Raw genomic sequence first — 26,318 nt, forward strand, 5'->3', positions numbered from 1 at the left:
AACACCTGCTTTCCTTCAACTATCTGGTTCTTTAACAAACCCACACAATCCTACTCCTACCTTGACAAAGGAACACTAGACTACATCATGCACCACCACAGACTTGCTCTTTTTGTTTACCTCATTGTGATTTGCAATAATATATTGTTCTTTTGCAATCTTTTTTCTGCCTCTCAGAATTTTGTGAAATGTCTGTATGATTGCTGTACAATTTATGTTTTTGTACTGATCAAATAAGAGATATAGACCAAATAGTGCTTTTGGATTACTGACCAAAAACTATCCCACATGAACAACTGCCCAATTGCAACAATATACTTCCAATTTCGTACCACACTCTCCTCATCATCTTGTTCTCCAAAACACAAGACAATAATTTTAAAAATTAGATTGTCATGGTTTACAGTGCCAAAGTGTGCTGCAACCTAACAAATTAACACACAAGTCCAATTATAGAAAGAATGTTTATTGTAAAATGTTCCACACAAAGGTTCAGGAGAGATTACGGTCTACATCATTGTGAAAAGCCATTCAGCACATTACACAGGGAGCATTTACTAGACTTTTGAAACTATGGAACAATCAGCTGGAACTTAAGTACAGCAATAACAAATCTACCTGCAAGTCAAACAAAGAGTAACGTTAAAACTAATACAAGCTTCAGAGAATGACAGGGGAACATAATCATCTGTCCACATTTTTCAGGAAGTCGGGCTAAATTATTCTAATTCTGTATCAAATGACAATGGATCATCTTCTCCCTCCAGAATCTTATCTTCATCAGCTTCAAGACATTCCTCAGGGTCCTTGCTTTCAATAGCATCATCATCTGCGTCGCCCAAGTCTTCGTCTTCAGGGTCTCCTTCTGCCACCTCCATTTCGTCATCCACAGTATTAATTGGTTCCTCAGATGCATCTATTCCTTCCCCTGCAGTGACGTTTTCTTCTCCATCTTCACCACCCTCTCCTTTATTCTCTCCCTTCACACCTTCTACCCCTCCCTCTCCACCTTCTCCCTCCTTGGTTTCCTCTCCCCCTTCGCCCGCCACCCCTTCTCCCTCGCCACCTTCTTTCTTCTCACCATCATTGGTACTGTCATTGAGCCCATCACCCTCGCCATCACCTTCACCCTCATGTATTGCACCCTCTTCTTCATCTTTGTCATCTGGATCATCAGTGAATGGTTTTTCTCCCTGTGAAAAGAGCAAAATTAAGTACGAAAGACTTGCAAACAAAATTACCCGCAGTAGGTGTAATCCTGAAAGTAACGCTTCATTATGCTTTTAAAAGAGTCATTACTTTATTCCTTCCAGCCAAGGGACAGAGTAAGGAATTCTCTACCTTAGTCTACTTTCAAAGAGATCTTGGGCATCAAGAAATGAATGCTCATTTCAGAACGAGTTTCATTCACATAAACAAAATCTAACATTACTTGAAGCACCTTTGCCCCAACCATTTCAAAATTAGTGTGAATGTCAAAACAAAAAGTTATATTGATAAAAGCAAGCAGAAACAAAAGGAATATAGAATATAGAAGTTTAGTGTTTAAGGGAACAGTACTCAATGTTAGACCCAAAATGTTGGGGTAATTCAGCGGGACAGGCAGCATCCCCGGAGAGAAGGAATTGGTGACGTTTCAGGTCGAGACGCTCCTTCAGATTGAGAGTCAGTCTCAGTCTGAAGAGTCTTGTCCTAGAACGTCTCAGTTTCTCTCCAGAGATGCTGCCTGTCCCTCTGAGTTACTACAGCAATTTGTGTTTATTCTTCGGTGTAAACTAGCATAGTCATATAGTGATACAGTGTGGAAACAGGTCTTTCGGTTCAACTTGCTCACACTGGCGAACATATCTCAGCTACACTAGTCCCACCTGCCAGCATTTGGTCCATATCGCTCCAAACCAGTCATATCCATGTAGCTGACCAGCTGCATCTTAAATGTTGGGATAATCCGTGCCACTGCCTCCTCTGGCAGCTTGTTCCATGCATCCACCATCCTTTGTGTGAAAAAGTCACTCCTCAGATTCCTATTAAACCTCATACACATCTATAAGATCACTCCCTCATCCTCCTGCGCTCCAAGGAATAGAGTCCCAGCCTACTCAACTTCTGCCTATAGCGCAGACCCTCTAGTCCTAGCAACATCCTCGTAAATCTTCTCTACCCTTTCCAGCTTAACAACATATTTCCTATAACACGGTGCCCAGAACTGAACACAACACCCTAAATGTGGCCTCACCAATGTCTTATACCACTGCAACATGACCTCCCAACTTCTATACTCAATACTGTGGCTGATGAATGCCAATTTGCTAAACGCCCTTTTGACCACCCGATTTACCTGCGACTCCACCTTCAGGAAGCTATGCACCTGCACTACTAGATCCCGCTGCTCTACATTACCCAGAACCCTACCATTCACTGTCCATGTTAAGACTTCCCAAAATGTAACCTCATTTTTCTGCATTAAATTCCTTCAACCATTCCTCAGCCCACTTGGTCAATGGATTCAGATCATGCTGTATTTTTTCACAACCATCTTCACTATCTGCAAAACCACCCACTTTAGTATCATCTGCAAACTTGCTAATCTTGCCATATATGTTCTTATCCAAATTATTGATATAGATGACAAACAGTAACTGGCCCAGCACCAAACCCTGAGGCACACCACTAGTCACAGGCTTCCAGTCCGAGAAGCAACCTTCCATCATCACTCTCTGCTTCCTTCCATGAAGCCAATTTTCTATCAATTAGCAGTTCCTTCCTTCAATGTTAACAAGTTATTGGGATTTTGTGATAGAACTTTGTCCCAGGTCAAACAGGAATGCACAATGAGAAAATTAATTTCTCCCTGGCCCCAAAATCGTTGATTCGGGAAATCAATTACACTTAAAGAAAGTAACAATTCTTACTTTAACATATTTCTCCAGCATTGTTGCAATGTTGCTGTTGTTCAGGATGCTCTTAGCAATAACCAGGCTACCCTTTTTGGCTCTCTCAAGAGCAATCTAGAAAGGAGTTCAAAAACACAGCATTAACATTAACAGCTCTAAAAGTGACAATACATAGAGATATTAGAGCATAGACTCAATGGGCCAAACAGTTTTGCTCCAAGTGGTGTTGAAATTGTTCCACTTACTTTGCGGTTCCTGGTGTGCTCAGCTGACCTTAAATGTTGTGCAATGAAGCCAGTCTGCATTGGGATGAAGAGATCACAGGCCATACAATGAGCCGCCTCCACCTTTTTCATGCACTGCTCCATACCAATACCTACAGCAGAACTCAGAATCAGTGATGGCAAATAAAAATTTAATTAATTAATCCTCCAGCCAAACTATGCCCACTTTATAAGAAGCAATGTATTAATGTTGTAGAGACAATAAAGCTTGACGTTTTGAGATCAATTACCTTTTTCATAACAGTAAGGTGATCCACCTGATATATTAATTCTGTTTTCTTCACAGCCTGACTTCCATGTTGTTTCATTTCAGATTTCCAGAATGTTCAATATTTTTCATTTGGATCTACTGCTGGTTGGTTTTGGTTTAGTTACAAAAATTAAAATCAACCCAGTTTTAACACCAATTGTAAAATTCTACCCAGTATGCCAGATTTGGCAGAATCCAAAGCTGATATTTGTAAAGTTTTTACTTAATAAGTTTGGCATTTCTTTAAGCCTCATGACTGTAAAGGGCATTCAGGCCCAATAATGCGGGCCTGAATCAAACACTGTGGCGTGTCCTCTGCTATGCCTGGGCTATAGTTTTGCCTTTGGATCATTAACGTGGAGGTAGACACATTTTATATATTGACAAATAGCAGGGTATAGAAAAGTGCACTGAAGAGTTCAGGCTAAAATATATCATCCACAATCATGAAATGGTAGGACATGTTTGAAGACCCTGATGGCCATCACCCATGGATATTTTCATTAGTTTATAAAAATATACTGTACCTTTCCTGCATTCACAAATAGTTTACTAAATACATCAATGTAAGAAATCGGGTAAATAATTGCAGGGTAGAAATGATTAAATTATAACTAATTGATACTGCTCAAAGGTAATTCAAATGAAATTAAACAAATACAAAAAGCTATTAGTTTCCTGCGTACCCTGAAGCACATCATGTTGCTGCGTCAGTTGCTTCTTTAGAATAGTTTCATCTCCTATCTGCTCTCGACGTTTCTGCGTCTTTTTGTTCTTGTTTGAAATGTATTCCTGAAACAAAACACAAAGACAGTTAACATTCAACATATCTAAGGGATTCCCTCAATTGCTACTAATTGGTGACGAACATGCACGATCTCAGCTCAGTTAAGGGCCTGTCCCACTAACGCGACTTTTCAGCAACTGTCTTCGACCTTCAAGCCAGAGGGCACTCACCTTAAAAACCTCGAGCTGGATCGACCATCAGCTATGAAACTTCAGCACACACACACACACAACACAAAGACGGGGGCCAGGGAAAACGGGGGAGCGCTGTCTGAAATTCACACCCGCGATGAACAGGAAGGTAAAAGACGGCTGGCACAGTGTACGGTAAGTCTTTTAACAGGCGGGGAGGGGGGGGGCGGGGGGAGAGAAGGGGGGCGGGAAGAAGGAGTGGAGACACCTTTAAGAAGCCAGACAACTTTTAATAAAGTTTAACAGGCATTTAACATTACCAATCAGTTTTCCTTGGTTCTGAAAACTCCAATGAGCCAATTATAATGCCCGGTCAGCAAAGGAGGTTGCCCACGGTTACCTCAACTGCCTATAACTACATGGCGACCCCACTACCACTGCACTACGAGTTCAAAAGAACCATGCCGACCAATTTTTACTTGCGGAAAATTTTTCAGCGAGCTGAACATTTTTCCTCGACCAAACCGAGGCCGCGAGTATGCGGGAATTTCCCTCGAGCATGAAGGAGAGTTACAGTGACCTCCTAGGACCACGTGTCGACCATGCTGCGAGTGCAAACTCTTCTAAACTCGCAAATTAGGTTGCCATAGTGGGACAGGCCCTTTAAGCATAAAGAACAATTGGCTCAAGGAATTAATTAGTTGCCATAATGTTGACTATCTATACCATGAACATCTATACCAGTGATTCCCCACGTCGCACAAGGTTGCATTCCTAGAAAACAGTCTGAATAGCGAGCAATCTAACGTAACGCAAAACCATCTGTACGTGCGTCAAGAATGTGAGTTTGAAAAATAAATTTTGTGCTTCCTCATATTCCACACACGTTCCGTGAGAACAAATGTTATTGTGACTCCAATTTTTGTGTGTGGATCTGAGAATTTTGTTGGGGCCAATTTCTATAACTTGAATGGCTGAAAAGGGAGCGGAGGGGAGGGAATGTTAACGTCTGACCATGCAAATAAAACAGAACTCCAGTGTGATGGCTACTAAGCTCAAGAATACACAATAGGCAGAGACTCATCCACATAACAGAATGCTGATGTCTCAATTTTTATGAACATAACACATGACAGAGAGCACACCAATCGCTCATTTTAAAAGCACTGAAGCAGTTGTATTTGGATAAGGTCGGATGATGGATATTACATAAAGATTTAATATTTTGGACCTGGTCCCATCCACCAACAGGCCAGAATTAATTTTTAAATGCATAAACATGTAGTTTGAATGGATAGTTTTTAACCTCTAACAATTTATCTGCTCAAGTCAGTAATCCTTCGAGCAAAGCAGAAGCTTTGTTAGTCCTTCGTCAATACCTAGTAATCATCAGACAGAGTAATACCTAGTAATTATCAGCGGCAGAGAGAAGTATCAGATGGGACCAATGGCCAGAGCCCCAGTTCACAATTACTACAGGATCCTTTTAGGGAGAACGTGGTTGCAAAATAACAAAGAAAAGCAAGCAACGTGTGACAACAGACCACTGATGTAATCTGGACACTTCTCCATGCTCAATACTATGAAATACAAGGACAGGAGCATGTTTCAATGTTTCATTTAATTTACAAATTTGAAGTTATATTGGAATTTATTCTGAAAGCAGCAAGGCCATCAAACCTTCACCTAGGGTTTCACACCGAGGGAAACAACTATCAATCAAATTTCAAAAGCCACAGTATTTATATCCTGTATTATAGAAACAACTTCAAAACACAACAATATACATACATCCAAGAAGTCTGCGGTTTCAGGTTTGAGCTTGGTCCCGATAAATTTTAATGTCTCCTTATGAAATTTGCTCTTCATATGATTAGCAATTTCCTCATCTTCAAATGTTCGAAACTTACAGACTGAACAGGCATATGTTATCCTGCAAGAAACAAAGCAGAATTAGCCTATGAACATCAGGCCCTGGCCAAATTCATGATCTTATGAGAGTTTTCTTACACTTCCAAGTACACTGGATTTATACTTAGGTTTGTAATATCAACCAAACGTAATTGTTACAAAATCATAAGGGGATTGGCAGTCTCCAAATTCAAATGCCACACACATTGTTAATCTTCCATCGCAGAACTTAATGTTCTGGACAGTTAGCTCCTCCAGATCACTGGTATAGCAACTCCAAAATTAAAAGAGTTGCCTACAAAAGGACTACAAAACCTGAAAAAAGACAAAATGCTGGAGTGACTCAGCAGGTCAGGCTGCATACCAGAACACGGATAGATGACATTTTAAGTCTGGATCCTGCTATTTCCTTCCCAAAATCCGTAGAAGACATCCCTGACATACCCAATGTTTCTGCCTGCTCCTTCCCCACAGAACTCATCACCATGATTCCATCCAACCCCCCCCCCCGTCCTGTCCCTTCCGACCTACATCTGAGACACCTCGTATGTCTTTCAATTCTTCAATAACTTTCAATTTCTCAACCTCATTGCATTATCATTACCATGGATACCAGCCGCTTTTTACCTCCATCCCCCACCAGGAATGTCTCAAGGACCTCCAGATCTTTTTTGAACAGAGACCCAATCAATATTAATCCACTATAAAATTGCTCCTCGACTACATAACCAAACTCATCCAATTCTGCTGCTTATGAAAGCAAAGGCAAAAAAGGAAAGACAATGAGAATCTAATATCTTTTATTAAGTATACTACAATTTTCAGTAGATTGTAACTTTTAAAACAAGCAAACAGTAAAATCGATCTCTCAACCATTCTTAAACTTGGCTAAAGACATCCAAACACATTACCTCTCTGCAAGGCGGTCACGATTCTTTTTGGGCTTGCCAGACTTTTTCTTCTCTTGCATAGTTGGAACTATTTAAAGGAAAAACCAATATCACAACATTAAAACAATGCCTAAATCATGTTGCATATTTGTATATACAATACCCATCATAATGTTTGGGACAAAGACCCATAATTTATTTATTTGGCTCTGTTGTCCACAATTTGAGGTTTGTAGTACAAAAAAAAAAAAAGATCACATATGGTTAAAGTGCACATTGTCAGATTTTAATAAAGGCCATTTTCATACATTTTGGCCATGTAGAAATTACAGCTGTGTTTATCCATAGTCTCCTCATTTCAGTGCACCTGCTTCACATGTGTTTGTAATTGCTCAGGTGTGTTTAATTGCCTCCTTAATGCAGGTATAAAAGAGCTCTCAGCACCTAGTCTTTCCATCACCTTTGGAAACTTATTGCTGTTTACCAACATGAGGACCAAAGCTGTGCCAATGAAAGTCAAAGAAGCCATTATAAGACTAAGAAACAAGAATAAAACTTAGAGACATCAGCCAAACTTTAGGCTTACCAAAATCAACTGTTTGAAACATCATTAAGAAGAAAGAGACCCTGGTGAGCTTACTAATCGCAAAGGGACTGGCAGGCCAAGGAAGACCGCCACAGCTGATGACAGAAGAATTCTCTCCATAATAAAGAAAAATCCCCAAACACCTGATTGACAGATCAGAAACACACTTCAGGAGTCAGGTGTGGATTTGTCAATGACCACTGTCCGCAGAAGACTTCATGAACAGAAATACAGAGGCTACACTGCAAGATGCAAACCACTGGTTAGCTGCATAAATAGGATGGCCGGGTTAGTTTGCCAAGAAGCACATAAAAGAGCAACCACAGATCTGGAAAAAGGTCTTGTGGACAGATGAGACGAGATTAACTTATATCAGAGTGAGGGCAAGAGCAAAGTATGGAGGAGAGAAGGAACTGCCCAAGATCCAAAGCATACCACCTCATCTGCGAAACACGGTGGTGGGGATGTTATGGCCTGGGCATGTATGGCTGCTGAAGGTATTGGCTCACTTATCTTCATTGATGATAGAACTGCTGATGGTAGTAACATAATGAATTCTGAAGTGCTCAAGTTCAAACAAATGCAGCAAAACTCATTGGCCGGGTACTGGCCAACGAGTACCTGGCCAATGATCATCCATGACCAATGTCAGATAAGCAATTTAACCAGAAACTGATAGGATGAGATGAAGGACAAAGGAGAACAAAGTTAGCAAGAAATTGGAGGCCAATGATCAATCTTTTAGGATTCTCAAGGGAAAAATACAAGAGGCCTCAAAGGACCATTGCAGGGAAGCTCCTCAGCATCAGCACAGCTTGTTCTCTTCAAATTCAGGAATGCTTCTGATAAGACAAATTACACAAACATGGCCCTCATTTACTAAATTCAACAATTACAAATGTCCAAGTATGAATCGCTTAATCCTACAAAAATGAATTTAAGGCAAGAGACGGAGACAATAACATTTACACATACAGATTCCACAGGTTGGCACCCTAGTGTTGAGATTAGCCAGTTATGCAACAGTTCTGTAATCAAACTTACAGCGTTTTGGTTTCTTCTCACTTGGATCCTTGTCCTCACCACCCTGGAAAAGAATGGAAGTATAATTAAAATTTCAGGTGCAGAACTTTGCATACCCCACCCTACCTGTGCAACTATGTTCAAATGTCAGAGCAAATATACAATTTCAATAAGGATACTGCATTTTCAATTCTATTCCTGCAGTTTGGAGGTTTAAACTCAATTTATCATTTTTTTGGGCAAGATTTATCAATAGTGATAATTGAATCATCACCTGGCCGGAGGAGAAAAACCAGAGTCACTTCAAACAGTTTTACTGCCACATAAATGGGATAATTCACGGTTAGCAAATATGGGGATTGAATCTGATGCAGTACTGTGCACTGAACCTGAAGGCCAGCAGGCCACAACGCCTCTCACTCTGTGCAGTGCTGCTAAAGGGATGAATATGGGCGACCAGTTTTTACCCTCCCATCACTATACTGAAACAATGCCATGTGATTAACATAAATCTACTTGGCAAAAGCTCACCGTCAGTGCTACACCTGTGTCAAAGGAGACTAGAGGCTTTTTAGCGAGCATCATTATTATTTTACTGAAGAAGTAACCCAGAGATATGAACCGTATAAAACACCTATGATAAATGGAGAATTTAATGCAAGCAAATTTGAAATAATAGAATTGACTAATAAATATCTGGAAATAAAAGCGAATAAGATAAATGATAGCCACAAAATCACCATAATTGCCATTCAGGAAAGGGAAACTATAATACTGGGTTGTCTCATGATGCACTCAGTTCAAGAACACAATTAGGGATTGTCAATTATTCTTGTCTTAAGGACTGATATCCACGCCATATGAAAGAACAATGTGTTTATGAATCCAAGCAATTACAAACTGAAAGTAACCATTCATCCAAATTGAACGAGTCGGCCAACATTCGAGACATTTTCATTCATCTCTATCTTCATCACAATTCCACATTTGGCAACCAAACAAACCGTTTAGGTTTAATTAGCAGCAAATTACCATGTCCTGGTTGAGGTATTTTTGGAGAAGTCAAATGATGGTAGTACTTACTGAATCAACTCCATCGTCCTCTTTGTCTTCTAAAAAAAAAACCAAAATAATTGCCCGAGTGGTTATTATGTCTGACCAACACAGAAGGGTTCCAACTAAATAAGATTAAGTGCCAATTCGTTAATTAAATTATGATATTTGTTCACTGACAAGCATAACTTGGATTTCACAAAATTAACATAATTTGCATATATCCGAGACAAATATTTCACAGCCTACATAGCAACAAGAAGGTAGACACAAAATGCTGGAGAAACTCAGCGGGACAGGCAGCATCTCTGGATAGAAGAAATGGGTGAAGTTTCAGGTCAAGACCCTTCTTCTGAAGAAGCGTCTCGACCCAAAACGTCACCCATTCCTTCTCTCCAGAGATGCTGCCTGTCCTGCTGAGTATCTCCAGCATTTTGTCTACCTTCGATTTAAACCAGCATCTGCAGTTCTTTCCTATACATAGCACCAAGAGCTCCCCAATTCATGTTTCTATAACTACCACATTGGAAATATCTCCATCCAAATTATTAAAAGCACAAACCTATAAACTTTAACTGATTATACGTACAATGTCCTGCACCACAGTAGCCAGCATTATTTAACATATTTCATGAAAACTCCATACAAATTAAAGATCAATTTGCCACTCATAAAATCTAATAAAGCAACCAAAACTATTGGTAAATTCCAAGTCTCAAACATTTTTTTTACAGTCATAACAAGGCTCTTCCACTTCCTTTCTCCACCCCATTTGCAGTAAAGGGCAATATTCTATTTGCTAACCCTCTGCACCTGAGCCTGCTCAGCATTTATTCTCAAGCTCAAATAAAGAGGCCAACATCCACATGACTCCTCTCACTGCCAAGAGAATACAAGGTTCAAGTAAGTAAAAAAGTAATGTCCAGTACCAGCATCTTCTTCAACCTCATCATCATCTGTTTTTGCTTGCTTGTTTTCAGGGTCTTCAGTACTACTTGTTGACTGTTTCCTCTTCCTGCCTGGACCACCTATAACCTTCTTTCTCTGATAAGAAACAAAGATAGCCTGCACTGAAATCAGATTTCAAACTATTAAGCATTTAACTCGTTAAATAAAAGGCCATTTTAAATTAATTTCAGGGTTTCTTTGGGTATAATTTAACCAAGGCCAGACGACAAAAAACGATTAATAATAAAACCCTATATATTTTACATCACACCAGTGTTGGAAACATGTTAATCTGCAATTCAAACCAGAACCAGGCTAGTGCTGGTGTACCAATTACTGCTTGAAAATGCAAAATATTAGATTACAGTAATAATTTATTTCCTCCAATAATTTATTGTGAGGTTTTTTTTTTGTTTAATCACAGCATGGTATAATAAACATTCTTAAAAATGCTGATCAAAATATTTTTGCCCAACCCAACTTTCCCCAATACAAGGACGACCCTTCCCCCCTCCCCCACCACTGTTAATCAGCTATGACCTAGTTTATATCTGAACTGCAAAGTCCAAGGACAACAGGTACTGCTTTGAGGGATGGGGCAAGTAAGAGTAAAGAGGAAAAACAAATCTTTTACAGTGTTACAACAAATTAAAACACTGAAATGCTGCGCAGAATGAATTACTTTGAAGATGGTCGCACAAAGCTTGAAAACAATTAAATCATCTTAAAATCTGAACGTTTACTCAAATTCTAAATGCAGCTACAAATTCTTCCACAGATCGGAAAGGTCCCTGAAAATTATATTTATAGTCAAGCACATTAGCAGAATGAGAACCTGATTTAATATTAAAAAAAGGTTGATGGGCACTGCATTTTTAACTTGGCTTTTTTGATCTTTCACTAATTATACCCACTGGCCACTGAGTAAAATAAAAATGCTTTTGTTTTTAAGAAAGGTACTTACGCCTCTGGTTCGAATCTTGTCTCTCCTTCGCTGTCTGCCACCAAACGCTCTTGCCGAGCCTTGAGCTCGGAACAGGTCCATTGGGATAATGTTTGGGGAGAAGAGCGAAGGGAGGTTTCTGGTGGAGGGGGCAGCATTGTAGCCTCTGCCTCCCATTGGCATCTCATTCCAATGTGCAGACATCCGCCTGGAACTTCCAGGCTGCATGTAGGGGTCATTCCAGTTTGCTCTCCTATTTGGAGCCCAGTCTCTAGACCAGTTCTGACCCCGTTGGCTACCATATGCTCTGTTGTGGTACTGATCTCTGCGAGTCCCGTAGGAGTTGTCGTAGTGGTCATAGTGACCTCCATAGGAATCGTTATAATTAGGTCCAGAATCACCGTAACCATAGCCGTAGCCAGATCTGTACGGATCATGGTCATTCATTGAAGACCTGGAGTCATAGGACTCATAAGGTGTAAACCTGAAAGAGTTGCAGAGCAAGCAAGGAAGCTAATCAGTAGCTGGAAAGGACGATGGCACAAGCCTGCCAATCAGTGAAAGCAGACTAAAGACTAAACAGGATATTTCAGGTAATCATGGTGCTTGAGGTTTTATGTTGTCTGTAACATTGTCTAAATTACTAACTGCAGTAACTAGTGATGGCTGAGCAACCAATACATCAAATATATCAGTAATGGAGCAAACAGCCTCTAGATGTTTAATGTTAAAATTGTTCTGTATGGGAATGGGTAAATACACAAACTTTGGCCACTTTTAAAAAGATAAATGATCCAACTATCCAACATTCACTGCAGTCCCAATTACATGTTAATTTGCTGTAAATCTCACCTAATTATTGGAAAAACTGTGCATTTTATAACAAGTTACTACAAACTATACTCATCACATTACCAAGTACAGGTTGCATTGCAGATGAAAATCCTTGGAGACCCATTCACGCTGCTAAAACAATTAACCAAACCTAGGGTCAATTATGCCGACAATCCTGGTGGTCTGAAAATGATTCAAATGTCTGGCACAAAATACCAAGTGAGACATAAGCTGAGTTAATTTAGATTTATACAATGTTGGTTAAATCTACGTTGAATCCATGCTTAAACAAGTTCAAGTTAAATATGGCAATATTAAAATATAAAATTAATAAACCAGTGTTTTCTCACCATACTGGAGGCAAACACCAGTTTCTCTTTGGGGTTGGGCGGTGGAAGAGTCAACAGGGTACTAGCCTATTTATATTTAAAGTGCCACATCAATGCCGTTTCCAATTTGTCAACTTATTCCGTACAGTATTTTACCATCTAGTGACTCTCCAGAAGATACCTGTTGAATTGGCCTGAAGACCGAGAAGAGCCTGGTGTGTTATCACACTCTAGATGAGTGAGCATGTCCAGGCGTTGGTTGATCTTAGCGACGATGGAATCTGTGTTGGGGTTTTTAGGAGCATCCCAAGCCTTATTGCCAGAGTTATAGCCATAATTTCCTGAATAATTTCCTGAATTATCTTGGTTGTAATTGTAATCATAGCCATCATACCCTAACAGGAATAAAATACACATAATCAGATATTCAGATTATAAAAACACAAAAACTCAACAATAGAACCAGACCCATCAATTATCCCACAATTTAATCAGATCATGATGGTTCTGCTCTTTACCCAATACTGAGATCATAACGAAACACACAAAGTGTTGGAGTAACTCAGCAGGTCAGACAGCATCTCTGGAAAACGTGAATAGGCGACTTTCAGTCAGGATCCTTCTTCATTCTGTCAGGCACGTCTGAAGAAGGGCCCCGAACCAAAACATCACCTATCCATGTTCTCCAGAGATGATGACTGACCTGCTGAGTTACTCCAGCACTTTGCCTCTTTTATTACAAATGTGAATATCTTCATTAACTAGATTGACCGAATTAAGAGCTGTACAAAATACTTTACATTCAAATCATATTGCTTCAAATGCAATACATAATGTATTATGCAGGTAAAATATTTTAAACAGAACAATTCTAACCCCATTAAGCCCGCATGCTAGATCTTATTAATAAAAGTGCTAAAGATATTCACCTTGACCATCGTCTCCACCTGCGTTCCAAGAATCATCCTCTCCGTACTCTAAAAGAAACGGAATCAGACAATAATTGTGTTGGTTATATCAACTAATAACATAAAAAAGCAAAACTTATGCTCCTCCACATTAGGATACAATTCCAGGGTACAACTGTTTCTTCAGATGACCACTGTTCATGCAAGTCTAATAATAATAATAATGGATGGGATTTATATAGCGCCTTTCTAATACTCAAGGCGCTTTACATCGCATTATTCATTCACTCCTCAGTCACACTCGGTGGTGGTAAGCTACTTCTGTAGCCACAGCTGCCCTGGGGCAGACTGACGGAAGCGTGGCTGCCAATCTGCGCCTACGGCCCCTCCGACCACCACCAATCACTCACACACATTCACACACAGGCAAAGGTGGGTGAAGTGTCTTGCCCAAGGACACAACGACAGTATGCACTCCAAGCGGGATTCGAACCGGCTACCTTCCAGTTGCCAGCCGAACACTTAGCCCATTGTGCCATCTGTCGTCCCAAAAGTCTAGTCAATGAACACTTGGAGGCGGTCGTCAGATAACATTTTTTTTTAAACAGAACCAGTGAAAACCACTGGTAAATTCATGGTGATCTTCAATTTAATTACACAACTCATACATCTATATAATAGATATGGTGGCCACAAAATTCCCAGCACATACTCCTTCTCATCCAGATAGTTTTGTGCCTTTTGCAATGTATTATGTGCCTTGTTTGTGATGAGGTAAACATAATTAACTGGATGGTTATCTTGATCTGTGTTGTTTATCATATCAATGTTATTTAAACCTTTAGGGTGGTCCTGTACGTCTGATAGGTAGTACAATGGGATGTAAGATTAAAAAAGTATGGGGTGGTGAGGGGTGACAAGCTTTTACCTCCATAAGAAATCACGTTAAACAACAAATTAGATACTTTATTACTGAAACAATTCAAATATATTGAAGATAACCACGTAGCAGCAAAAAATAAGTTACAGGAGCAATTTCAAATAAGTTGAATATAGAACTTTATATATATTGAATACTGAATATGAATGGTAAGCTGTTATTGCAGACCTGATACAAACTGACCCCAATAAATGATATAAATCTACAAATCGGGGAGCAGAATGTGACAAGAGGGAAAATACCATGTATGAATATACTTGTGTAATGACTACACCAGGAAGAGACACACGTTTTTCTCTCTGGTAAGTAGATCTTCCTGTAGCAATGACTGCAAAAGTTACCCACACACAATTAAAACATGTTCACACAACTGCATTGGCGTAGTAGAGAATACATGAACAACAGAGATCCTTTGAAGATTTTTCATTTAAATCTGCTGAAGCTAGAAGAAGCAGTCAAACTCAAGCCAGATATTTCAAAAAAGACCATTTAGGTATTCTGATGATTTTTAGCCCTCAAACTTGCCAGAGATGCATTTCAAACTTAATAGAAAACAGGTACAAGCTCTTGTTTCGAGTCAGAGGGCAAAGGACAGCAAGTAACATAACCATTCTTAAACGTGCAGATCATGTACTGTAGCTGATGATGAATTCACATACATTACAAAGGTCAGTAAAACAGTGAATGATTGCTTGGTGGGCTGCCAACACAAATAATTTCCAAAGGGGGGCAAGAATGAGAGCAAAGCAAGAGAGAGGGAAAGGGGGCAGAGACAAGTTATAAGATCAATTATGAAAATGTCTTGAGTTCGATTAAATAATGGAATGGGCATTTCAGTTCTATTAGATGGCAAGTTAGTTCATGGGAACATCCATTTGTACTTCATGGTCAGGATAACGTAGTATGCCAAACGTGGTACGACAATTTTTGCCACAAAAAGTCTACAAGTTTCTGTTCTGATCTTTCATAATAAGTCAAAACAGTATGGCATCCTCCAGAGTGGACCTGTACCATTAAATAAGTAGAACAAGCAACTGTGGGTCCCTTCATGCAAGCAATGGAGGCACCCTTACTGATAGTCTAAAGCAAAGTGCAAGGGAATAGTCTTAAAAAAGCCTCAAATTCCTACATTTTTCAAAGACCACGTCGCAAAGAATTGGTAAAAGTTACTTAAGAATCAGCATTGTATGACAATCCCATGTACATTTGAATTGACAATTCCAAGCCTTTTGGATATGATATACAAGTACTGAAACATCAACATTAATGCTTCTGAATCTTATGTTCCCCAGCAAGATACTTTTAGATACAAGATCCTGATAAAGCAAGGGAATTCTCGTAACTCCTTGCTTTCCACATTTAACTGTACATATCAAGAAGCCAAAAATTCTGGGGAAATGGATTCATTAACAATGAACTCCAGCGTTCTTATCACAATTTATGGCAACTGTATAAACATTCAACGCTTTTGTTTTCACCGGCCAAATGATGTAGTGGCATGGGTTGGTAATTGAATTAGACATATAACCCTATTCACCCCACCCTATCTATCACCCCAAAGGACAAGCAATAAGATCTCCATACAAAACACAATGAAATAACATATTGAATCTGCAAAGTATTATCACCCAGAGAAAGATAGTTATATATAATCAAGTGAAAAAATGTAAAGTGACCTCAAGATTGTGCAAAAGAATGAGATTATTTTCAGTAACATAAAAAATGCTTGTTGCAAGTTAGAAAAAAAATTAGACCTACATTTAAAAATAAAATGCAAATGCATGAAACACAGATGCTGCATTTTTATGGACTATCAGAATGGCAGTCACCTGGGCAGAAAGACTTCTATGTCAAGACAGAGTACAGGAGGAAGATAGAGTGAATCTAAGCAGCATTGTGTCAACAACCTTGCCCTCAATGTCAGCAAAACAAAATAATTGGTCATCAACTTCAGGAAGTGGGGTCTAGTGCATGCTCCAGTTGTATCAATGGTGATGGAATCGAGATGACCACGAGTTTCCAGTTCCTGCATGTAAATATCACCAACAACTTGTCCTGGTCAAACCACCTTTGTCACAGGCAAAAACACCTCTACTTCCCCAGGAGCGCAAGGAAATTCAGCATGCCTCCAACGACTCTTCCAAATTTCTACCGTTGCACCATAGTAGCATTCTATCCTATACTAAGCTGTCCTAGATGCATCACAGGTTGGCATGGAAACTCTTCTGCCCAAGGTTGCCAGAAATTGTGCACCAGCCCAGTCCATCACACGAACCCCAGCCTCCCCTCATCCGAGTCCATCTATACTCTATTGTAGGAAAACAGCCAACATAATCAGGGACCACTGCACCCCAGTCATTTCTCTCTTCTTCCTGCTCCTAAAGCCACAAAAAGCTTTAAATGCCAATAGACAATAGGTGCAGGAGTCAGCACCACCATTCAATGTGATAATGGCTGATCATACCCAATCAGTACCCCGTTCCTGCCTATCTTTAAGAGCCCTATCTAGCTCTCTCTTGAAAGTATCCAGAGAACCGGCCTCCATGAGGCAGAAAATTCCAGACTCGCAACTCTCTGTGAGAAAAAGTGTTTCCTCGTCTCCGTTCTAAATGGCTTACCCCTTATTCTTAAACTGTGGCCCCTGGTTCTGGACTCCCCCAACATCGGTAACATGTTTCCTGCCTCTAGCATGTCCAAACCCTTAACAATCTTATATGTTTCAATAAGATGCCCTCTCATCCTTCTAAACTCCAGAGTGTACAAGCCCAGCCGCTCCATTCTCTCAGCATATGACATTCCTGCCATCCCGGGAATTAACCATGTAAACCTATGCTGCACTCCCTCAATAGCAAGAATGTCCTTCCTCAAATTAGAGGACCAAAACTGCACACAATACTCCAGGTGTGGTCTCACTAGGGCCCTGTACAACTGCAGAAGGACCCCATTGCTCCTATATTCGACTCCTCTTGTTATAAAGGCCAACATGCCATTCACTTTCTTCACTGCCTGCTGTACCTGCATGCTTACTTTCATAGACTGATGAACAAGGACCCCCAGATCCCATTGTACTTCCCCCTTTCCCAACTTGACGCCATTTAGATAGTAATCTTCCTTCCTGTTTTTGATACCAAAGTGGATAACCTCACATTTATCCACATTAAACTTCATCTGCCATGCATCTGCCCACTCCCCCAACCTGTCCAAGTCACCCTGCATTCTCATAGCATCCTCCTCACAGTTCACACTGCCACCCAGCTTTGTGTCATCTGCAAATTTGCTAATGTTACTTTGAATCCCGTCATCCAAATCATTGATGTATATTATAAATAGCTGTAGTCCCAGCACCGAGCCTTGCGGTACCCCACTAGTCACTGCCTGCCATTCTGAAAGGGACCCGTTAATCCCTACCTTTCTTTCCTGTCTGCCAACCAATTTTCTATCCATATCCAATACCCACTAATCTCCAATGTGGGACATTATCAATGCTTTCTGAAAGTCCCGGTACACTACATCCACTGGCTCTCCCTTGTCCATTTTCCTGGTTACATCCTCAAAAAATCCTCTGGCCGCTACTATATCAGGAAAACACACCTTCCGATTCAAGAACAGTTTCTCCCCCGCAGTTATCAGACTCCCAAAACGGTTGAATTCCTGATCTTCCAATTTACCTCACCTCCAGGAAACCAGATCCAAATCAAGGATGCACAATAAGAACAATGTTTCTCAATGATTATAGTTCAGTGTACAACACTATTATCTGCCTGTCTATCTGTCACTAAAACACTCATTGTGTTTGTATCTATCTATCTATCTATCTATCTATCTATCTATCTATCTATCTATCTATCTATCTATCTATCTATCTACCTACCTACCTACCTATCTATCTATCTATCACTAAAACTCCATCTTGTTTGTATCTAACCATCTATTACTAAAACTCTCATCTTGTTTGTTTCTATCTATCTATTACTAAAACTCGCATCTTCTATCTATCTATATCTATCTATCTATGCATGTTTGCCCATGTGATCCTGGACCTACGCCAAAACGATACACGATAGCATTAACATTTTTGCACCACCTTAATCACAATTGTTTAGTGTCAAGTTTTGTTCAGATTGATGTTATATTTCACAAGTTATTGACTTTTCCTCTTTTTTAGATTTACAAAACCCCAATTTGAGAAAACATTATTTCCTGTGCTTACAACTATGATGTCACAATGGGATTGTAGCCCTGCTCGCAACATTTTTGTTATCCAAGTACACAGTCCTGCTAGCTCTTAACAGGTGCAAATGCATTTTTCTTAAAGTCCCAGTACACTGATTTTGTTTTAAAGTTTAAAATGAGGGAGGGTGAATAAGGCGAAATAAGCAGCCCCTGCGCATTGGGGGGCTATGGGTGAGTGATGGAATAATGTGTTGGAGAACCAGGCTTCACGTGGGAGCTATGGGTGAGTGGTGGAATATTGTGTTGAATGGGTTGCGTTGTGGGACCAGACCTCCCGTGTGGTGGGTTTGTGTGTGTGTGTGTGTGTGTGTGTGTGTGTGTGTGTATAATAACTAACTGAAATTCTCGTCTTGTTTGGACGTCTGTCTGCGTGCGTGATCCTGAAATTACGTCAAAACGGTACACACTAGCACTAAAATCAACAAATTTCGTTCAGATTGATGTTATATTTTACAAGTTAATAACAATTTTAGCTTTACAAATTCCCACTTCGAGACCAATAACCGTGCTGTGCCAGTTGCAGCTATGACGTCACAATGGGATCTCAGTTGCAACAAAGTTGCAATCATAGAACACTTAGTCCTGGCAGAGTGAAACTGAACAGGACAGGCATGAGACAGGAAAATATGAAAAAAGAGATGGGTATTCCAAGGGGCAATGCTCCGGTGGGAATAAAAGTGGCCAGTGCCCCCTTTATGCAGTTTAAAAAAAATTTTTTATACCTTGCAATGACACCGTTCGCTCCACCAGGCCTCGCCTTGTCCCGCCCCCGGTCACCTCCCTCCGCCAATCACCGCTCGTTATTCTCAATCCCACACCCCCACTTCCACCTCTGTACGCCGCCTCCCTCCTCCAATCATCCCGCTGAATCATCATGTCCCGCCACCCCACTGCCCGCTGACTGACGACCCTCTCGTCCAATCATCAGACTCGCGGAAAGTCATTTACAGATTTATAGAGATTTAGATTTTTAACGAATTACAAAATATGCGGGGAAATCTCATGTCTGACAGAAGGGGGAGGGGCACAGTGAGGCTGAACAGAAAAGGGGAAGGGAGTGCTGGGGGAGGCACACACATATATACATACTAGACCAAGTGGGACCCGTTCCCTAACGCGGTGGAGGGGGGGGGCGCACAGCGTCATAGGGGAGTGCTGATCCCCGAACTCAATACTCCAATACTCATCACTCCCTAGAGAGTTGAGAATCATAACCTCCTGCTTCTTGCCATCAACCATGTTAGTATGTTGTGTTGATGTTCCTGTAAAGTTGCAGCAAGTAAGAATACAACTCTTATGAATTTCAAGACAAAGCAGACAACAGACTTCAAGACGACAGCCTTAAATTGGGAGATAGCTGGAGGCTGGATTTCACAGAAAAAATAACAAAATTACAATGGCAAGGACGATAAATTAAGAAAACTTATGGACAGTAAACATGCCTATGAATGAAAAGAAACTTATAAGTGGCAGTACTAGTTACATAAAGTTGGAGACATCTCAGGAGCTCTATAAATTAACGAGGAAAGCTGTTTATATGGAAAATGTAATGTTACACAAATCATGTCTAATATTCAGATATGACATAGGCCTGATGAAGGCTTTTTAACCCAACGCTTGTTCAAAAATGTATGTTTGAGACTTAAAATGATTATTTGCTGAATTTGTCGGCTCTCCAACCCGCCCCTCCACAGAAGTCCCTCTGAAAAGCGCAATTGGAGTGTTGCACTTTCTTTCCTTTATAATTAAAACATTAAGGTTGGAAACATACTATGATAAAGCATTCGCCGTATTAGGTGGCTATAGGAATAAATATACACTGTTTCCACATTGCAACAACCAATACTGACACGCCTCAAATATCATCTTGGCTGGGCCACGTTTGCATATGCAATACCTATGTCTTTTTCCAACTGTGAATACAGAAGACGAGCCTAATCTCTATATTACTAAAACTCTCATCTTGATTATTTGCCTGAATTGTATTTGCAAAAAAAAAACCTCCCCCGGCTCCAAGCCCCCCCCCCCCCCCCCCCCAACTCAAGCATTCTCCTAGGAGGATCACCCCCCCTCTCCCCCCCCAACAGTCCCGCCTCCCCCAGCTCCAGACCGCTCGTCCTCGCCCCCCCCCCCCCCCCCCGACAGAAGCCCTCCCCGGCTGCAAAACGCCCCCCCCCCCCCCCAGACAGCCCCTGCCTGAGGCACAGTTGAGGGAGGGTTGCCACGTCTCGCGTCACAGCCGGGGTCTCTGGCATCACAACGGGAACCCCTCAGCCGCCCCATCGCAGTTGGGGGCTATGGGTGAGTGGTGGAATATTGTGTTGTGGGAACTGGACCCAACAGGTCCCACTTGGTCATAGTTCCTAAAAAGGAACCCTGATCACACCAGCTAAACAAGTACAACCTTTAGTAAACTGAATCAATTTCAAATCAACAAAACCGCAAAAGCAGTCCAGTGCACAAGTTTATCACCAAAATCAAGCACGTTTTTTCATTGCATAGATTTAAGAACAATTTTCCTCACCGATGTCATAATTCAAAACATCCAAATCACAGAACAGGGATAGATTCATTTTGCATTACTCCATGTGTTTTCCTTTTTTAATGGTGAAGGACATATGCAGTGGAGACGGTATAGTATTTACCCTTACATATGTTTCAACAGGTGGTACTAGATGAATTTCAGCCCAGAAATCAATTAGATAAATATTTAGATGACAATGAACTTCCAAAAAGCATATTGAAAAGCCAAGATAGCCAGATTGCTAAATTGATCAGACATTTACAAGCACATCTGTTTCTCCTTCTGTCAGTCCTCCTGTCCTAACCTCACAGTTTTGATTCATTGATTGAAAGACACAGAATGGTAACAGGCCCTTTGACCGACCATGTTCGCGCTGGCTATTGATCACCCGTTCTATGTCATCCAGCTTTCAAGTCCACCCCCTACACACCAGGCAACTTACTGAGGCCAATTAACTCACAACCCTGCACATCTTTGGAATGTGAGAGAAAATCAGAGCACCCGGAGGTAACCCCCACGGTCACATGGAAAACATGCCGTCTCCACACAGACAGCTACTGAGGTCAGGATTGAACCCAGTCTCTGGCGCTGAGTCTACCAGCTGCGCCATTGTGCCGCCCTTGCTCCCCTGAGAGTACCTGATCCCACATTACTGAACAAGCATGTTCAGGAGCAGGTGCAGCAAACTAAATTATCAGACAAGAGCAAAATTAAAATTACATATCCAATAAATCTCAAATAATAAAAAAATATATAAAACACTCAACAATTAAGGACATCAGAGTGGCAACACTGCTCCAGAGACTCGGACCTTGGATGCTTGCAGTGCGGGATTTGCATGTTCGCTTGTCACTATACAGATTTACTTCAGGTGCTCAAAATTCCTCCCAGATTCAAAAGGTGACTCGTTGCTGCAAATTGACTCTTGGTGCAAGTAATTGCCAAAATAATCATAAAAGAAAGTTGGTGGACATCTGTGAATACTTTCCAGCAGTGATGAGACCATTCTGCAGAGAACTGCCTTGGACTTCATGACATTGTGTGCTGTGGGTATGTTAGTACGTTCAACACCTTGCCCGAGTAGCTGAGCATTAATGTTTGATTGATCTTCACATCAGGAACCAAAGTTTCAGGAAAGCTACAAGAGGCTTCAGCAATGCTAAGGGAATGGTCAAAAGCAACAATCTTGTGGGTATGAACTAACTAATAAACAACAAAACACAAAATGTGAGCAAGTCAGCCAGTCAGACCTTTGAGGACAGAATGGACAAGCAACATCAGGTCTAACTGCTGCCGGGACATCAACCGCCTCAAATTTTCCACTCCCCTTACCTACTCTAACCTCCTCCTCCTCCCCCCCCCCCCCCCCCCCCCTGCCCCCGATTTTATCGTCTCCCCAAAATCCACAAGCTGAACTGTCCTCGCAGACCCATCGTTTCTGCTTGTTTATGCCCCACCAAATTAATTTCCATATTCCTCGACACCATCCAATCCCCCCCCCGGTCCAATCCCTCCCTACGTCCAAGTTGCATCACACGCTCTTCGTCTCTTTGATTACTTCTGTTTTCAAGGCCCTCACTCTCTCATCTTTACTATGGATGTCCAATCTATGCCTCCATCCCCCACCAGGAGGGTCTTAAAGCTCTCTGTTTCTTCCTCGACTGCAGAACCAGCCAATTTCCGTCCACTAATACTCTCCTCCGCCTAGCAGAGCTGGTCCTTACCCTCAACAACTTCTCCTTCAACTCCTCCCACTTTCTCCAGATCCAAGGCGTAGCTCTGGGCACTCGCATGGGCCCTAGCTATGCCTCTTTGCAGGGTACGTCGAACAATCCGTTCTAGGCGTACACTGGCCCTATCCCCATACTCTACCTCCGCTACATTGACGACTGCATCGGTGCTACCTCCTGGACCCATGCAGAACTCACTGACTTCATCAACTTCACCACTAATTCCCATCCTGCACTCTTATTCACATGGACCAACTCCGGCATCTCCCTACCGTTTCTAGATCTCGTCGTCTACAGCACAGGAAAACAAACTATTGACCGACATCTACTACAAACCTGACTCCCATAGCTATCTTGATGACACTTCTTCCCACCCTTCTTCTTGTAAAGACTCTATCCCCTACTCCCAATTCCTCCGTCGACACCGCATTTGCGCCCAGGACGAAGTTTTTCCATACCAAGGCATTGGAGGTGTCCTCATTAGACACTAGGTGCAGGAGTAGGCCATTTTGCCCTTCGAGCCAGCATTCTTTAGGGAACGGGGATTCCCCCCTTCCATTATAGATGAGGGCTCTCACTAGGGTCTCCTCGAAATCCCGCAGCTCCACTCTCACTCCCCCTCTCGTAACAAGGAGAGAGTCCCGCCTGTCCTCAACTTCCACCCCATCAACGGTCGTATACAACATATAATCCTCCAACATTTTCGCCATCTCCAAAGGAATCCTACTACTGGCCATATCTTCCCATCTCCACCCCTTTCTGCTTTCCACGTAGACGGTTCACTCTGTAACTCCCTGGTCAACTCGTCCCTTCCCACCCAAATCAACCCCTCCCCAGGCACTTTCCCCAGCAACCACAGGAGATGGAACACCTGTTCCTTTACTTCCCCCCTCGAGTCCATCCAAGGACCCAAACAGTCTTTCCAGGTGAGGTTGAGGTTCACTTGCACCTCCTCCAACCTCATCTACTGCATCTGCTGCTCCAGGTGTCAAAGTCTCTACGTCGGCGAGACCAAGCGCAGGCTCGGCGATCGTTTCGCTGAACACCTAGACTCAGTCCGCCTTAACCAAGCTGATCTCCCAGTAGCCCAGCACTTCAACTCCCCCTCCCATTCCCAATCTAACTTTTCTGTCCTGGGCCTCCTTCATTGCCAGAGTGAGGCCCAGGGCAAATTGGAGGAACCGCATCTCATATTTCGCTTGGGTAGTTTACACCCCAGCGGTATGAATATTGACTTCTCTAACTTCAGGTGTCCTTGCTCTCTCTTCCTTCTCCACCTACATTCTTTCTTTGTCCTACCCCCTCCGCTGACATCAGTCTGAAACGTCACCAATTCCTTCTCTCCATTGATGCTGCCTCACCCGCTAAGTTTCTGCAGCATTTTGTGTCTTCCTTCGATTTTACCAGCATCTGCAGTCTTTCTTAAAAATTTCAGGTTAAGGCACTGATTGTAATAGAGTGAAAGAACGCTGGAAAATAGAGCTGAGAGGCAGGACAAAAATTGTAAGAGGGATCCTGATCCAAAACTTCTATTCCTGCCATAGATGCTGCCTGACCTGTTGTGTTACTACAGCACTAAGTGTTTTACTCAAGATTGTAGTCTCTGCAGTGGCCTCAAGTGCAACAGCAAACAGGTAACCACATATATAAAACCAAAATGTAATTAATTAATATCCCCAATGCTAGTGCAAACAAAAACAAAGTGCACCCAAAGACAGTCCACAGTTGAGGTTAGTGTTGTGTAGCAGTCCAAACCTTGCTGGGTGTTGGGACGAACCTATTATTGCAGAATACACAGTACTGGAGAAACTCGGCAGGTCAGGCAGCATCTCTGAACATGAATAGGCGATGTTTCGGGTCGGGACCCTTCTGGCTTTGTTATCCAGTTATCAATGTTCTCCAGAGAAGCTACCCTGCAGCCCAGTTACTGCAGCACCTTGTCTTTTTTTTAAACCAGCATCTACAGTTCCTCGTGTCTTGATCTGCGGAGGACATGGATTGGCGACGTTTCATGTACGGAACCCTTCTTTGGAGGTCCCGACCCGAAACATCGCCTCGTCATGCCCCCCAACATCTGCAGTTCCGCGTGTATACTCGTGTCGTTTTCACCTTGCCCTTCCATATCTCTAGTCTCCCTATCCCCTTACTCTGTCTGAAGAAGAGTGTCGACACGAAATGTCGCCCATTCCTTCTCTCCCGAGTTACCCCAGCACTTTGCTTCTACGAGCTCTGCTTGTACCTCCATTTATGAGAAGGAAATGGAGACGGAATGAAAGAGACCGCCGAGATTGCCGCAGGGCCGCTTCAAAAAGGCGCGCTACGCGCAACACCGGGACCCCCCCCCCCCCCTTTGTGCCCGCGCGCGTGCACGAGTGCGCGGGGCCGCGCCCAGGACGGGGGAGGGAAGGAGACGCCGCCATTTTGTGGCGTTGAAGCGAGCGGGAGGGCGCGGGCCCTTTCCACTCACCGTCCTCCCGCTCGCTCGTAAACCCACTGGAAAAACAGATAATATTAACACCACCCGCAAATCTAGCCTAGAACCCGAACAAAAAAAAAAGTTTTATAAGCGCTATTTAAACTGGAAAGTGATTTACTTAGCACGTGGAAAGCGCGCGCCACACACATTTCTAACACGAGTGGGGGGGGAGGGGTCCTTTAATGAAAAGGAACTCGGCTTTCTCTTCAAAGTGCAATATCCATGTATTTTAGTGTTTGCTTTTTACACGATAGGAGTAAAAGAGAAAAGGCGTTCACCCAAGAGTGAGCCAGCCAGGCTGGCGGGTAGATTGACAGCGGCAGCAGCCTAACGCATGAGGCGCTGGTGGCAACTCGACCCAGTCAGCAGGCGACATGGGGAAAAGGCCCGCCTGTAACCTAGCGAGAAAAAAAAAAGGATTTGCAGCGCACGGGGTGGGAGCGACACCGAAAGCAATACTGGCGAATAGTTGGCGATTGCACCACTGCGAGCTTTATGAGCGCATTAAAGAACAATTCCAGAAGAATCCCGATCAGACTAACCTCCGTAGCGACCGTCCATTGTGATCCTGCTTCAGCCAGGAACACTCGGGCCTCGGCGACGTGGTTACGTCAGACGCATGTTAGGTCACGTGAGTCGTCGGC

The 26,318-nt window shown here is 42.2% G+C and overlaps 1 protein-coding gene across 2 annotated transcripts; it reads right to left on the reverse strand.

Moving 5' to 3' along the window:
- Positions 1-450: 450 nt before the first annotated feature.
- On the reverse strand, positions 451-26,318 carry LOC116966039 (A-kinase anchor protein 8-like). 2 transcript variants are annotated; one of them, XM_033012181.1, is made up of 13 exons: positions 26,217-26,318; positions 13,793-13,840; positions 13,045-13,258; positions 11,722-12,184; positions 10,739-10,853; positions 9,840-9,868; positions 8,778-8,820; positions 7,169-7,235; positions 6,138-6,279; positions 4,115-4,220; positions 3,140-3,270; positions 2,913-3,008; positions 451-1,193 (listed from the first exon to the last, which is right to left on the reverse strand). In XM_033012181.1, the coding sequence occupies exons 1-13, from the start codon at positions 26,233-26,235 to the stop codon at positions 720-722; spliced, it is 1,947 nt and encodes a 648-aa protein (XP_032868072.1). In that variant the 5' UTR covers positions 26,236-26,318; the 3' UTR covers positions 451-719. The 2 variants fall into 2 exon arrangements, with proteins under 2 accessions (XP_032868072.1, XP_032868073.1); XM_033012182.1 differs by lacking the exon at positions 13,045-13,258 and having other exon boundaries at positions 461-1,193; positions 11,722-12,185.

Source organism: Amblyraja radiata, chromosome 35 (genome assembly GCF_010909765.2).
Source record: "Amblyraja radiata isolate CabotCenter1 chromosome 35, sAmbRad1.1.pri, whole genome shotgun sequence".
Lineage (NCBI taxonomy): Eukaryota > Metazoa > Chordata > Chondrichthyes > Rajiformes > Rajidae > Amblyraja > Amblyraja radiata.

What these genes read in the sequence shown, in the direction of transcription:
- LOC116966039 (XM_033012181.1), bottom strand. An exon ending in ACAAGATTCGAACCAGAGGC is followed by an intron (nt 10,854 to 11,721) that starts GTAAGTACCTTT and finishes GTTTCTTATCAG; the next exon opens with AGAAAGAAGGTTATAGGTGG. An exon ending in GCAACATGATGTGCTTCAGG is followed by an intron (nt 3,271 to 4,114) that starts GTACGCAGGAAA and finishes GTTCTGCTGTAG; the next exon opens with GTATTGGTATGGAGCAGTGC.